The sequence below is a fragment of the Lepidochelys olivacea genome (assembly GCF_965140295.1).
Source record: "Lepidochelys olivacea isolate rLepOli2 genome assembly, chromosome: 1".
In the NCBI taxonomy this organism is placed as follows: Eukaryota; Metazoa; Chordata; order Testudines; family Cheloniidae; genus Lepidochelys; species Lepidochelys olivacea.
In genome coordinates, this window is record NC_140411.1 from 51896613 (window position 1) to 51911515 (window position 14903).

At 39.1% G+C, this 14903-nt stretch overlaps 1 protein-coding gene across 2 annotated transcripts in view; it reads left to right on the plus strand.

Moving 5' to 3' along the window:
- Positions 1-14903, plus strand: part of NBEA (neurobeachin) — an 867588-nt gene that overhangs the window by 225442 nt on the left and 627243 nt on the right. For both annotated transcript variants that reach the window (XM_084617023.1, XM_084617024.1), the window contains exon 8: positions 8313-8459. In XM_084617023.1, the coding sequence (XP_084473149.1) occupies positions 8313-8459 (147 nt within the window). The remainder of the gene's footprint in view (positions 1-8312; positions 8460-14903) is intronic.

A 14903-nucleotide genomic window follows, 5' to 3' on the forward strand; every position in this document is an offset into this window, starting at 1 on the left:
GTAAGGGGTCTTTTCATCAAATCTGTTTTCCAGAATAGTCATATTTCTCTTTTCTATTATTAAATCTGGCTGTGTATCTCTAATTGTATGACTCAATCAAATGTCTATCCCTTTGATTAGAAGGTAAATATAGTGCCACAGCTTTTGCTAATTGGTGATTCTCAAGTTATGTTAAAGATAGTCTTTATAGAATTTGTAAATGAAATATTCTTTCTGGAAATAAATTGTTTTTCATTCATGATTTGGAATCTTAATGCACACAAGAGGAAATATTGCTTTGTATGCTTTTTGTATTTAAAAAAAAAGTCCCAGCAGCAACCAAAGCCATTGAGAAAAGGAGATAAGTTAATTGAGTTAATTTTAATAATTTAATTTTAGAGGAACTTGACATAGTTAGAACCCAATTAGACTCCTTCATTGAAACACAAGCTAATAAACCCCTCCTTCCTAATTTGATGTCAGCTTTTTGAGCAGGCTAATAAATGGGAAGTGAACATTCAAAAGGAATGGGGAAAGAGGAAAACCATTTAATTTGTTTTAAAAAGAACATTATTTTCCTTCTAACTCTGTAAATAGAATACTTAGCTTAGTTAAAATAGCACTTCTTCATGTGGTAGTCTACACGCCGTTCACTCATGGTATTGTGTGCCTCCTGTTGCCAGAAATCAGAAACTTTTCCTGCTAGCTGTCCCCGTCCATCCTTCCATGCTCATGGAATGCCTGCCCCACAGCTGATCCCCCGAGGGAATAAAAGGGTAGCGCAGACCAACTGCTACTCAGTTCCTTCTAATGCAGCCTTAGTCTACAGGCAGAACATTTTAGCAGTCCATTATCTTTGTTTTAAACTCATTAGTTTAGTCTGTTGTAAATATTTGTTTTAGTCAGTTAGCTTTAGATTAATTCTTTGTTAGTATTTTAGTTTTAATTAGTATTTTGAGATAGGTTTAACATTGTTAGGTACTGGTAATGGGGTGTGCAGATTGTTAATTTGTAGAGTGACCCTGGGACCTTTTAGGCCTAGAGGGGAGTGCTTGTGTTGTCCCTGGCCAATGGAGTTGAGGAGCTGACCCACAGCAGGCACAGACAAGGCTTCCTGATGCTAAAGGTGGGAGATAACGAGGTTCCTCACAATCTTGAGTACCTCTGTGAAGCATTATAGTCACTGGTAATTAGGCTCTCTATATGGTCTCTTTCTGATTTGTGAAGTATAAATTCCAAGGATCTTTTAAAAAAAGATCTTTTAGGCAGCTCTTGAAACCTTCACAGTGTGCAATGAATCAGCAATCAGCAGTCTTGGGACTGTATAAATTTGTTCCTTCAAAGGGTAACTCGTCCACTGTATTCTGAACATCAAGTGGAAAGCCAGAGGACTGAAGTCATGAAGCTCTTGTCATGACTATCACCAATGCAACTGAACAGTTAGCTGTGTCAGCTGCGTCTGTAGCTGTTTGTAAAGCAATTCTGGAGACTAAAAGTCCTTCGTTAACAAAATTGTGCATTTCTTGTTGAGATTCCTGAGGTGCTTTATCAAAAAATGCCAACAGTTTTTGCCAACAGACAATCATATCTAGATAGAAGAGCATGATAGTAACAAATGCTTGTTTGGAGTACAGCCAAGGAATACCTCTTTCTGCCCAGAAGATTGTCTACACGCCAATTAGTCTGGCCCAAGATGAGTCAGGCTTGTGGAACTCAGGCTAAGGAGCTGTTTAGTTGCATTGCAGATGTTCAGGCTTAAGCTGGAGATCACGCCCTGGCATTCTGTAAAGGGGGTGGGTCCCAGAGCCCAGGCTCCAGCCCAAGCATCTACACCCCGCAAGCCCAAGTCAGCTGGCATGGGCCAGCCATAGATTTTTAATTGCATTAGAGACATACCCACAGACTCCTTGTTCCTGGGAGTCATTTTATAAGGCGCTGCTTTGTATGCTGTAGAGCAGCAATGACCACCAAAGAGGTGGGCAATGGATGGGTATAAAATGTTTCAAAGTTCTCACTGGGAATTTGATATGTCCTATCAGCTTTCTTTGATGTAACTGCAATAATTGGTGGAGTTGGAGTTAAAGCGTGCACTCGTTCTCATAACTAGTCATTTAGGGTATGGCTACCCTGTCATGAGCAAAGGAATATACAATATCTAAAAGCTTATGATATTTGTTAGATACCACCTCAAGTGGTATTTCCAGAGCTGCTGCAATCCTCTTGAAAAGATATATAGTCAACCAGAGATAAGTTGTTGCTGTTAACCCTTCAAGTCAGAAGGAAGCTATGACCATATTTTGCCCAAAACCTCGTGCCAGTAGAATGAAAAGGGCGCTGCAATCTTTAGAAATATCTAGAGTTTAGCCTTTTATCTAAATTGAACTAAATCTTTTAGGCATTCTTCCAAATTTATTATGGCTTATGCCAAGAGTTAAAGGTAAACAGATTTATTCTCAGAAGCTTTCAAATTGAATTTTAAGACATTAAATTGTGTTTTATGCTTGCAGATCAGGATCCCCATTAGTAATTAGTAATCCCCATTGAACTTCCTTTAATAATACCACCATTTTAGAAATTTGTTAGGCAGCGACATGAGCTTCTGTTCATACTTTCAGAAAACATTATGTAATTGGACCGGCAACTTGAATAGATAAAGGCTTTGGTAGATTAGTACTTAGATTTGTCTTTATGTAAGACTTCAATACCCACCTCCATCTGTAAACTGCTTTTCAGTCTCTAAGAGTGGAAGTCCTAGATAAACTCAATGAGGAAAAAGAGGTTATTTACCTTATAGTAATTGATGTTCTTCGAGATGTGTTGCCTGTGGGTTTCTCTACACCAACTTTAGTTCATGGCAAGCTGGGGTATGAATCTGTGCAGCAGTAGTCTGCTGTGGACTTAAGCCTGGTCTACACTACAGAGTTAGGTGGACATAAGGCAGTTTACATTGACCTAACTCTGTAAGCGTCTACACTAAAATATCCCTCCCGCCGATGTAAGTCGCCCACTATTCTGACATCATAACTCCAGCCCCATGAGAGCTGTAGTGCTTAAGCCAATGTAATTAGGTCAGTGCTTTATCTGTGTAGACACTGTATTGCTTACATTGCGTCTTTGCTGCATAGGCTGAGGTCTGTCTGTGCAAGCGCTCCTGGTGAGGACATGTACCACTGACCGAACATAGTGTGGACTGCAGTGGCTGTAGTTGATGTGACTTAAGGAGAAGTCCCAGAAGGCTGGAGAAGGGCTAAAATAGTTCCCATCTTTAAAAGGGGGAAAAGGAGGAGCCCAGGAAGTATAGACCAGACAGCCTGACTTCGATACCAGGGAAGCTACTAGAACAATATATAAAACATTTATATATATAAAACATTTCAAGTTGCAGTGGGGGAGGTTTAGATTGGATATTAGGAAAAACTTTTTCACTAAGAGGGTGGTGAAACACTGGAATGCGTTACCTAGGGAGGTGGTAGAATCTCCTTCCTTAGAGGTTTTTAAGGTCAGGCTTGACAAAGCCCTGGCTGGGATGATTTAACTGGGAATTGGTCCTGCTTCGAGCAGGGGGTTGGACTAGATGACCTTCTGGGGTCCCTTCCAACCCTGATATTCTATGATTCTATGATTCTATTTTGCGAATACCTGGAGGATGAAGGGCTAATCACTAGCAGCCAGCATGGATTTACCCATGAACAAATCATGCCAAAACAGCTTGATTTTCCTCCTTTGACAGGGTAACTGATTTGGTCGATAGGGGGAAAGCAGTGGACATAATATACAGGACTTCAGCAAGGCTTTGACACAGTCTCTCATGACATTCTAATAAGTAAACTGGGGAAATGCAGGTTTAGCCAACTACCAAGTGGATACATAATTGGTTAAACAGCCACAAACAGAGTAACTATTAATGGAAGGAGGTCTCAAGTGGGGATCTGTTCTGGAACCGGTGTTCTTTAACATCTTTAACGACCTAGATGTAAGAATAGAGAGCATACTGATCAAATTTGCAGATGACACAAAGCTATGGGGGAGGGTTGCCAGCACTTTGGAGGATGGAGCTAAAATTCAGAGGGATCCTGATAAACTGGACAACTGGGCTATAGCCACAAAATGAAATTCAACAGAGACAAATGTAGGGTGCTACACTTAGGGAAGAAAAAACAAATGCACAAATATAGAATGGGGTATAACTGGTTTGCACTGCTGAGAAGGATCTGGGAGTTGTGGCAGATCACAACTTCAACATGAGTCAGCAATGTGATGCTGTTGCAAAAAAAAAAGCAAAGGCAATTTTAGGTTGCATTAATGAGAGACATAGCATGCAAGTAATGGGAGGTGACAGTACCGCTGTACTTCGCACTAGTTAGGCCTCGTCCGGCGTACTGTGTCCAATTTTGGTCACCAATGTATAGAAAGGATGTGAAGAAACTGGAAATGATCCAGAGGCGAGCAACAAAGATGATCAAAGGGATGGAATGCAAGCTATACGAGCAAAGGCTGAAGGAACTGGGTATGTTTAGTTTGGAAGAGAGGAGATTGAGGGGGCATAACAGCGGCTTTCAAATACTTGAAAGGCTGTCATAAAAAAGAGAACAGTTGTTCTCTTTTGCCGCAGAGGGCAAGGCAAGAAGCAATGGGTTTAAACTACAGTATAGCAGATTTAGATTAATTCTCAGGAAAAACTTCCTAACAGTAAGAACAGTAGGACAATGGAACAGACTGCCTTGGGAGGTTGGAGGTTTTCAAAAGGAGACTGTCGTGGATGGTTTAGGCACAACAAATCCTGTGTCTTGGCAGGGGTTAGACTAGATGACCCTTGTGGTCTCTTCTGATCTATAGAATATATAGTAAATTTATACCTTGTCATATGTTATCATATTTTTATATTGAATTTTAAGCAGGTTTATTTTTAAAAATAAACTTATTTGATTTAAATAAAAATAGTGTAAATAAAATCTTTAATTTAAAAAACAATTATTTTATCCACCATGTTATTAAATGATATTGTTTATATTGTATCACCTAAAGGGCACAGTCAGGTTGTGGCTCCATTGTCTTAGATGCTGTACAATGTATACAAGGCTTCTGATTTTTTATTTTAATTAATTAGCTCTGATAAAACAGCAGTGATTTTTTTTAGAAGAAATTGGTGTTCATCCAGTAAACACCAGAAAAACACTGGAAATGGTTACTTGTACTAGCCAATGGTTTCTTGATGGACCTATGCTCCATGAATTTATCTAGTTCTTTTTTTAATCCTGTTATAGTCTTGGCCTTCACAAAACCGTAGGGCAAGGAGTTCCACAGGCTGGGGGTTGGGGCACGGGAGAAGGTGAGGGCTCTGGGCGGTGCTTACCTCGGGAGGCTCTCCGGAAACATCAACATGTCCCCCAGTTCCTTGCCTCTGCCTGCAGCTCCCATTGGCTGTGGTTCCCAGCAAATGGGAGCTGCAGAGCTGGTGCTCTGGGTGGAGGCAGTGCGCAGAGCTGTCTGGCTATGCCACCACATAGGAGCTGAGAGAGGGGGATGTCGCCACTTCCAGGGAGGCACGGAGCCAGGTAGGCAGCCTGCCAGCCTCCTCCCCCCCCAGCACCTGTACTGCACCTGGGCTGCCCATCCAGCACCCTCAGACCACACCCACCCCCCCACCGACACCCCTGGGCTGCTCCCCACCCCTGCCCCCAAGATTTAGTCAGGGGTATATAGTATAAGTCATGGACAGGTCACATGATGTGAATTATTATTTACTGCCCTTGACCTGTCCATGACTTCAACAGAAAATATCCATGACTAAAATGTAGCCTTAGTTATGAGGAGTAAATAACACTTCCTTATTTACTTTCTCCACACCAGTCATGGTTTTATAGATCTCTGTCATATCCCCTGTTAATCGTCTCTCCTCGTACCCCAATCATTTTTGCCCTTTTCTGAAGCTTTTTTGATTCCGATATATCTTTTTTGAAATGGGGTGATGACATCTTCACGCAGTATTCAAGGTGTGGGCATACCATGGATTTATATATAGCCAATATGATATTTTCTGTCTTATCTATGGCTTTCTTAATGATTTCCAACATTCTGTTCACTTTTTTGACTGCCGCTGCATGTTGAGCGGATGTTTTCAGAGAACTATCCAGAATGACTCCAAGATGTTTCTTGAGTTGTAACAGCTAATTGAGACCCCACACTTTATATGTATAGTTGGGATGATGTTTTCCAATGTGCATTACTTTGTATTTATCAACATTGCATTTCATCTTCCATTTTGTTGCCCAGTCACCTAGTTTTGTGAGATTCTTTTGTAACTCTTCGCAGTCTGCTTGGGACTTAACTATCTTGAGTAGTTTCCAGAGTAGCAGCCATGTTAGTCTGTATCCACAAAAAGAACAAGAGTACTTGTGGCACCTTAGAGACTAACAAATTTATTAGAGCATAAGCTTTCGTGGGATACAGCGCACTTCATCGGATGCATAGAATGGGACATATAGCAAGAAGGATAAGCTTTCGTGAGCTACAGCCCACTTCATCAGATGCATAGAATGCAACATATAGTAGAAGATATATATATATATATATTCATACAGAGAACGAGGAAGTTGCCATACAAATTGTAAGAGGCTAATTAAGATGAGCTATTATCAGCAGGAGAAAAAAACTGTTGTAGTGATCATCAAGATGGCCCCCTTAGTTGAGATGAAGGTATGAGGATACTTAACACAGTATACATACAAACATAGTCACTCTCACCTTCTTGTCAACTGTCTAAATGGACCATCTTGATGATCACTACAACAGTTTTTTTTCTTCTGCTGATAATAGCTCATCTTAATTAATTAGCCTCTTACAGTTTGAATGGCAACTTTCTCATTCTCTGTATGTGTGTGTGTTGTACAATTTTCCATTCAGTATGATAAACACTTAATTATTTTCCTTGTTAACTCAGAAAGAATATGCAAGGAAGAAGCTGTTTGTTTAATTCATTGAACACCAATGTGTAGTTTTGACTGAATACCTATTTACAGTTCTAGAATAAAAGGAGACAGATTTGAATATTTCATGTGTTCTGGGTCCAAATGTAGGAGAATGCTTGATACTTGCTGAATTGGCTATTTGTTTTTACTACTGGAAGAAGAATGTGAATGAAAACCAACCATGGCAATCGGTCATCATATAAATATGCTTGTAATAACTAATGTAATCCCAGCCCTGAGGCGTGGCGTAAGCCTTTTCCTTGCTATTTGGAGTGATTTCTCTCTTCTCACTTTAGGAGTCTGGGTCCTGAGTTCTCTATCTTGGAACCTGGTGCCTCCAACCAAAGGTGCCCCCTATAGTGCCCGGAACACAAGCAGGTTTTCCCTTGGGAAAATGTTTACTACCAAATAATATACTAGGACAGTAGTCCGATATGCAAAAAATAAAATTATCACTATTCCCAAAGTAACAGTAAAACAGCAGAGGGAACTTTATTAGGTGCAGGGAACAAAGTATAAGGGAGAAGGAAAGAGAAGAAGTAACTAGAATAATAAAATAACAATATCTTACACCCTTCTCCTCCCAACATTTACAATGGGCCCAAACCTCCCTGCTCCCTCCCAAAGCCCACCTAGGCAGATAGTGAATTGAGAATCAGTTCTTTACTGGGTGATGCAGCACTGTAATTGTTGGCTGGCTTAAAACTCACAAATAATATAAATAGACATAGGATTCCTTATGAGGTCTTCACCCCTAAAAGGTTAGTTTCTTCCTGAGGCTCACTCGTCTGGAGTCCAATAGAAAATTAGGTTGGCTCTTGGTAGTCTGACCTGGAATTCCTCCTCAGCCTCCTGCATACTTGGTCTTATGGGCTGACATCCTTTAACAATGCAGTAACCACCAACAGAGTTCAAAGTTTCCCTTTGGGTAGGAATTGAGTAGTTTAATGAGGACCTTCCAGGCTGTGATGCTTCTCTCTGGTCCACCCAACACCAACAATAGCCAAAACCGAAAGTAAAACAAAACCCTTTGTCTCAGAGTTTATGAATGGTTCTTGTAGTAGCTTTCAACTTGTTCAATCTTCACCCTGAACTCTAGGCAATTTGGGAAACTTAGTCCTCAGCCTTTGTAACCATTGCTGCTGTTGTACACAGGAGAGTCTCCTTGAGGCTTAGAGTAATATGACTGAAACAACCAGCTCCAGAGAGAGTTACACTAATTAAAGTTGGATTTTTTTCTTTTCTTGATATTACTTTATTCAATAATAAACTAGTTTGTTCTTCGTTAAAAGATAAACAAGGACTGTTTCTTTGAATATTCCCCAAGTATTTTAAATTCATTAAAATTTCTTCTTTTTTATACAGAGCTATGATAAATGTTTTCTTGGCTCTTCAGAGACAGCTGATGCAAACAGAGTGTTTTGTGGTCAACTTGGAGCAGTATATGTGTTCACTGAAGCACTCAATCCAGCACAGATATTTGCAATACATCAGTTAGGACCTGGATATAAGGTAAAAACTTAATTTATTTCACAAATATAAAAATAGTTTTCCAATTAAAAACACAATGAGGTATTTTTATTTTTTTAGCCAAAGATTTTGTTTGAATGCATCTCTTTTGGAACTGCTTGAGTAGAGCTTTGTGGTTTATATTTCCTTGAGAACATTTCACATCTGTTTTTTTCAAAACTTCGTTACCAATCTGAAATTCAACCAGCTTTTTAAAAGATTCACTAAATTTTGTTTTCCTTTGAAACATACTTGAGTGTACAATGTGTATTTGGGTCAAAAAGAAACCATGTGAAATTGCAATTCTAGTCTATTCCAAACAAGGGAAATCAAGCCTTTTTATTGTTTTATACCCCAAACTCAGAGAGAGGTAACAGACCAAGACTGATCAAAATGTAACCATCTACTCTTACAAAGTGCAAATTCAGAGTTTCAAATGGTTCTACAGTTGAAATATCAGTGGTCCTTTGGTTTTCATGATTGTGCTGATGCCCTTATGCTACTATTTTTGGCAAATTGATGGCACATACTTTACTTTGTTCTTTAATAAAAGCAATATTTATTATTTTCTGTGGAAACTGTAAATAGCATTATTTTAGCTGGTTTGTCTAACTCTAGCAGTTAAAGCACGAGGATGGGAGACAGAGCCGGATTCTATTCCAGACTCTGGTGACATAGTGTCAATCTTTTTGAGCCTTGGTTTCCCTGTTTGTAAAATGGTAAAACTTGTGATATTGTTTTTAAAGCGCTTGAGTCCCTGAGAAGCCAGGTGCTATGTATATGCAAAATACAGAATTTAAATTAACAGATCAAAATAAGCTAAGATACCTTTAAACTCCATTAACATTTGGGATGACATCTAGAAAATGGTCCTGTAAAAACAATGTTGTCATGATATACAGTGAGACTATACATGTGTCTCATGCTATGTGTATTATATGAATAGGAGAGTATATGTGAAATACATAGATAATAGGAAATATGTCCTATGTGACTGGTATATGTAGGTTTTTCTGGAATTCAAAGCAATCATATTCACTAGCAGTGAAAGAAAACAGTACTTAGTAGACTGTGTATTTTAATGCTTAGCAGAATGAAAGTTGCTTTAGTTCAGTGTTTTGTGTCCAGGATCCTGTCTCGTTTATTATGTTTGACTACAGAGGTGGTTGTGGTATATATTCACTGGCCAACACTTGCACTGATATTGTGCAATGAGATGTAAGCTTTCCTTTATAGAAAAATTAAATATCTAATCCTGATGGTTGTAACGATAATCTTGCAAACATTAAGGTTAAATCAATTCAACAATTCCTACTGGAGTTTGCAGAAAGTCTGGGATCTGTGAACTCCAAAACCAAAATCAGACAGTTTAAATAGCAACATTGTTAACTCTTTCACTGCTGATAATTTTATTAGAATCATACAACTACCAGGTTTCTCTCTCAATTCCAGATGGTCTGGTGCACATCCCCCATGCTGAAAGTGTTAGTTGTTTCACTTCCGAGCTGCCAAAAATCTCACTTCCTTCTTGTCAACTTCTATTATGCATTGTATATAAAGTTGCTGTTATACAGAGAACTAGAAAATGTAGTGACAGTGTATAATGAAGTATAATATCACAGTAAATGGTACTGACTGTATCACTTATTTTCATATTTAATTTAAAAACTCAAATAAAAAAGCTGTAGAATTTGTAGTCTGCCACATTAGAATACACAATTCTGGAAACTTCTCAAAAGGTTTGTAGGTCAGTTCAGGTAAGTATCCGGACATTGCCCAACTATATGAAAACTCTGTAGTTATTATCCTGGGCTGGAAACACTAGAAGAGTGTTTTTAGAAGGTGGTTTTGGAGCTGCCCTTCTCCCAGTTAAGAGGACCGTTGGTACCCACTCCCTTGGGGGCCTTCCCGACTAGTCAATCCTTTCTACCGGCACTACTGGTCTCCTTGGGATCCATACAGCAGATATACCAGTTATGTTCAAGAATGGAACTGACCCTCTTGTCCCAGCAGATACCAACTAGCTCTGTTGGAGTTTGCAGAGGAGGAAGTAGAACTGGAACCAGTGGTTCTGACGAGTATTTTGTCATTCTCACTAGATGATTACTCTATCAATCTCCTTCCCATCTGATGACCAGGCAGTACCAGGAGCTTTTGCAGAGTGTCAGCCAAGCTCCAGACTCCATTCAAGGAGCTCCGTGACACCCAATAGTCTATTGAACATTCTGTTACCCTCTGGCCCTCTTGGATGGTGCTCCCTGTCAATGAGGCCTTTCTGGAACTTACTAGTATTGGGTAGCATAACAATCTCCTGTGCCCCTACCCCAAAAAGTCTGAAAAACGTTCTGTGCCATCTAAAGGGACAGAGTTTCTGTTTAGTCACCCAACACCCAACTCTTCAGCAACACAGGCAGCAATAGAGAGGTCCAAGTTACAGCACCCCAAGATCACTCCAACTGACAAGAATACTAAGCACCTTGGTCTTTTGAGGAGGAAATTATTTTCATCTACTAGTCTCCAATTTAGAATTGCTAACTGCCAGGCATTATTAGCAAAGTGTGACTTCACAAATTACTCCACGTTTCTAGAATTTGGGGACAAATTTCCACAGGATGACATGCCCTAAGGAACAAAGGCAGATTGATAGCTAAGACATCATTTTAGGTGGCAGTAGATGCAGCTGATACTGCATGTAGACCCATCACCACAACCATATTTGAGGCATGAATTGTGGCTTCACTCTTGGGCGTTTCCAAGGGAGGTCCAGAATATCATCGAGGACCTCCCCCCACTCTGACCCCCAAAACACCACAAACAACCTTATAGCTCCAGACCCCTCTCATGCACATTTTACCAACAACACCCTTACAAACTGCCACATAAATGATAGGTGCAAAGACCCAGACATGTGAATGACGTGAATTCCTCCATGTCATCTGTTACTGCCCAATATCACTCAAGAGTTTCTTTTGATGGGGCACTCTAGTGGTGAAACCAACACCACAATGCATCCTCAACCTAGTATTCTGTCCTTATCCAATCATCTTTTGATCATATGGCCACATGGTCCATGTTCTATTGTTCCATGAAGGTTGTCATCTTAATCACCATCAGATCAGCAGAATGGGTGAGTGAATTGGGAGCACTCATAGCTGACCCACTGTACACCATATTTCATGAAGAGGAAGTCTCCCTTTGCCTCCATGAAAAATTCATCTCCACAGTAATTTTTGAGTTTCACATGAACAAATATATTCACATACGAGTATTCTTCCCAAAACCACATATGTTCAGTGAAGAAAAGACTGCACTCCCTCAGTGTTAGATGGTCCTTGGCCTTTTATCATAAAAGAATGAAACCAGTTAGGAAAACACCAAGACTATTTGATGTTATAGCAGAGTTATCATGAGGACAAGCGTCATCTACCCAGAGGCTCTGCATGGATCTCTGGATGCATTATTCTCTGGTATCAGTTGGCCCGTATTCCTCCCCCATATAGAGTTGAGGACCTGCTCTATGAGAACACAAGCAATCTTGACTGCATCTCTTTGAGAGGTATTGATACTGGATATGTATAGGATAGCTATGTAAAGCTCCACACCTTTATGAAGCATTAAGCCCTAGCCCAGGTGTCTTCTGCAGATCCAGCTGTGGGGACATCAGTATTTCAGATACCCATAACAATTGCATCCTCACACCCTCCCCCTGTTTGAATGCTGCTTACCAGTCACCCTCATGTGGAAAACATAGGGCTCAGCACTCGAAGAGGAAGAAATGGAGGTCTCTTAACTTTAACTGGATCCTCTTTGAAATGTGTGGTCCCTATCTGCATTTCACTGTCTGTTGTCCTTCCCCTCTGCTTCAGATTTTATCTGATTCATGGTAGGAGAAGGAACTGATGAGCCATTGGCTTGCACCAGCATTTGTGTGTTGTTTCAGAGAATGAGAGAGGTAATTGAGCAAGTGTGGATCACCGGATTCTGGTTGCTACAAATCTGTGATCTCAGGCACATGGATTGCATGCATGTTCATGCATGGAATACATATAGGGACCACACATCTCAAAGAGCCTGTGGTTACAGGTAAGTGACCTCAATTTTCACTGAAGTCAAAGCCTTTTGCAAAAACATGTCTATTACAGGGCTGTCAAGCGATTAAAAAAATTAATCGTGATTAATACCATGGTTTAAAAAATTATTCATGATTGTGTGATTTATCACAGTGTTAATAATAGAATACCTTTTATTTAAATATTTTTGGATGTTTTCTACATTTTCAAATATATTGTTTTCAATTACAACAAAGAATACAAAATATACAGTGCTCACTTTATATTTTTTTTGCTATAAATATTTGCACTGTAAAAAAAACCTAAAGAAATAGTATTTGTCAATTCCTCCATTACAAGTACTATAGTGCAGTCTCTTTATCATGAAAGTTGGACTTACAAATGTAGAATTATGTACAAAAAACCTTCACTCAAAAATAACAGTGTAAAACTTTAGAGCCTACAAGTCTGCTCAGTCCTACTTCTTCTGCAGCCAGTTGTTCAAATAAGTTTGTTTACATTTGCTGGAGATAGTGCTGCCCGATTCTTGTTTACGATGTCACCCGAAAGTGAGAACAGGTGTTGTAGCTGGCATCACAAAATATTTATGTGCCCAATGCGCTAAAGATTCAGATTTCCTTTAATGCTTCAACCACCATTCCAGAGGACATGTGTCCATGCTGATGACAGATTCTGCTCGATAATGATTCAAAACGGTGTGGAGCAGTGCATGTTCATTTTCATCATCTGAGTCAGGTGCCACCAGCAGAAGATTGATTTTCTTTTTTGGTGGTTTGGGTTCTGTAGTTTCTGCATCAGAGTGTTGCTCTTTTAAGACATCTAAAAGCATGCTCCACACCTCATCCCTCTCAGATTTTGGAAGGCACTTCAGATTCTTAAACCTTGGGTCAAGTGCTGTAGCTATCCTTGGAAATCTCACATTGGTACCTTCTTTGCGTTTGGTCAAATCTGCAGGGAAAGTGTTCTTAAAATGAACATGTGCTGGGTCATCATCTGAGACTGCTATAACATGAACTATATGGAAGAATGTGGGTAAAACAGAGCGGCAGTCGTACCGTTCTCCCCCAAGGAGTTCAGTCACAAATGTAATTAACGCATTTTTTTTAAAAAGAGTCATCAGCATGTGAGCATGTCCTCTGGAATGGTGGCCAAAGCAAGAAGGAGCATAGAAATATTTAGCATATCTGGCATGTAAATACCTTACAATGCCGGCTGCAAAAGTGCCATGTGAACGCCTGTTCTCACTTTCAGGAGACATTGTAAATAAGAAGTGGGCAGCATTATCTCCCTTAAATGTAAACAAACTTGTTTGTTTTAGCAATTGACTGAACAAGAAGTAGGACTGAGAGGACTTGTAGGCTCTAAAGTTGTACACTGTTTTGTATTTGAGTGCAGCTATGTAACAAAAAAAATCTACATTTATAAGTTGCACTTTCACAATAAAGAGATTGCACTACAATACTTGTATGAGGTGAATTGAAAAATAGTATTTCTTTTATCATTTTTACAGTGCAACTATTTGTAATAAAAATAATTTGAAAACGTAGAAAAAATCCAAAATCATTTAATACATTTCAATTGGGATTCTATTGTTTAACAGTGTGATTAAAACTGATCGCAATTAAATTTTTAAATCATGATTAACTTTTTTGAGTTAATTGCGTGAGTTAACTGTGATTAATTGATAGCTTTAGTCTATTACAATTAAATTTTTGATGGGGGGAAAAAGTTGAAGCAAATCATTCTGACTTTCTCACTTCGTTTCAATAATGTCAGTAGTTTTTATTTAAATGCTGACATTCATTTGCAGTTTATATCAAATAAAATATTAAAATTAATATTGTATATATAAATATTCTGTGTTGTTGAAACAAAGCAATGTTTACCTTATCAAAACATTTTAACAGTATTGAAATGAAGCTATATAATAGTCCTATTCTTTTTTGTAATTTTTGTTCTGCAGGCAATGTCAAAACATTCAGAATGGGGAAAAATATTCAAATGTCAGAATTGTCTGTAGAACTAAAATTATTTTATGATCAGCTCTAATCTATAGCCACACATTCTCTTGCAGTTTGATGATAATATCAAAGTGTAAAACTGGCACAATATAGTTTTGGGGTGTCACAGGAGAAGCATTTTGATAAGGAATAAGGAAAGTTAGTGAGAAGTATGAAAGAATACAGTTATTCTTCTAGATGGCATGCCGAGGAATTACCTGAGTGAATTGGCTTTTGGAAATGATAGAAGGTTCTCATGTGTCGACTTCCATGCTGCCCCAAAACCAATGTCCTTTATCCCTCTTAGACAATTTAGTCAATTCATTTTTTCAGATGGGATCAGTAAAATAAATCCTTCAGTGTTGCTGGGGAAAGTT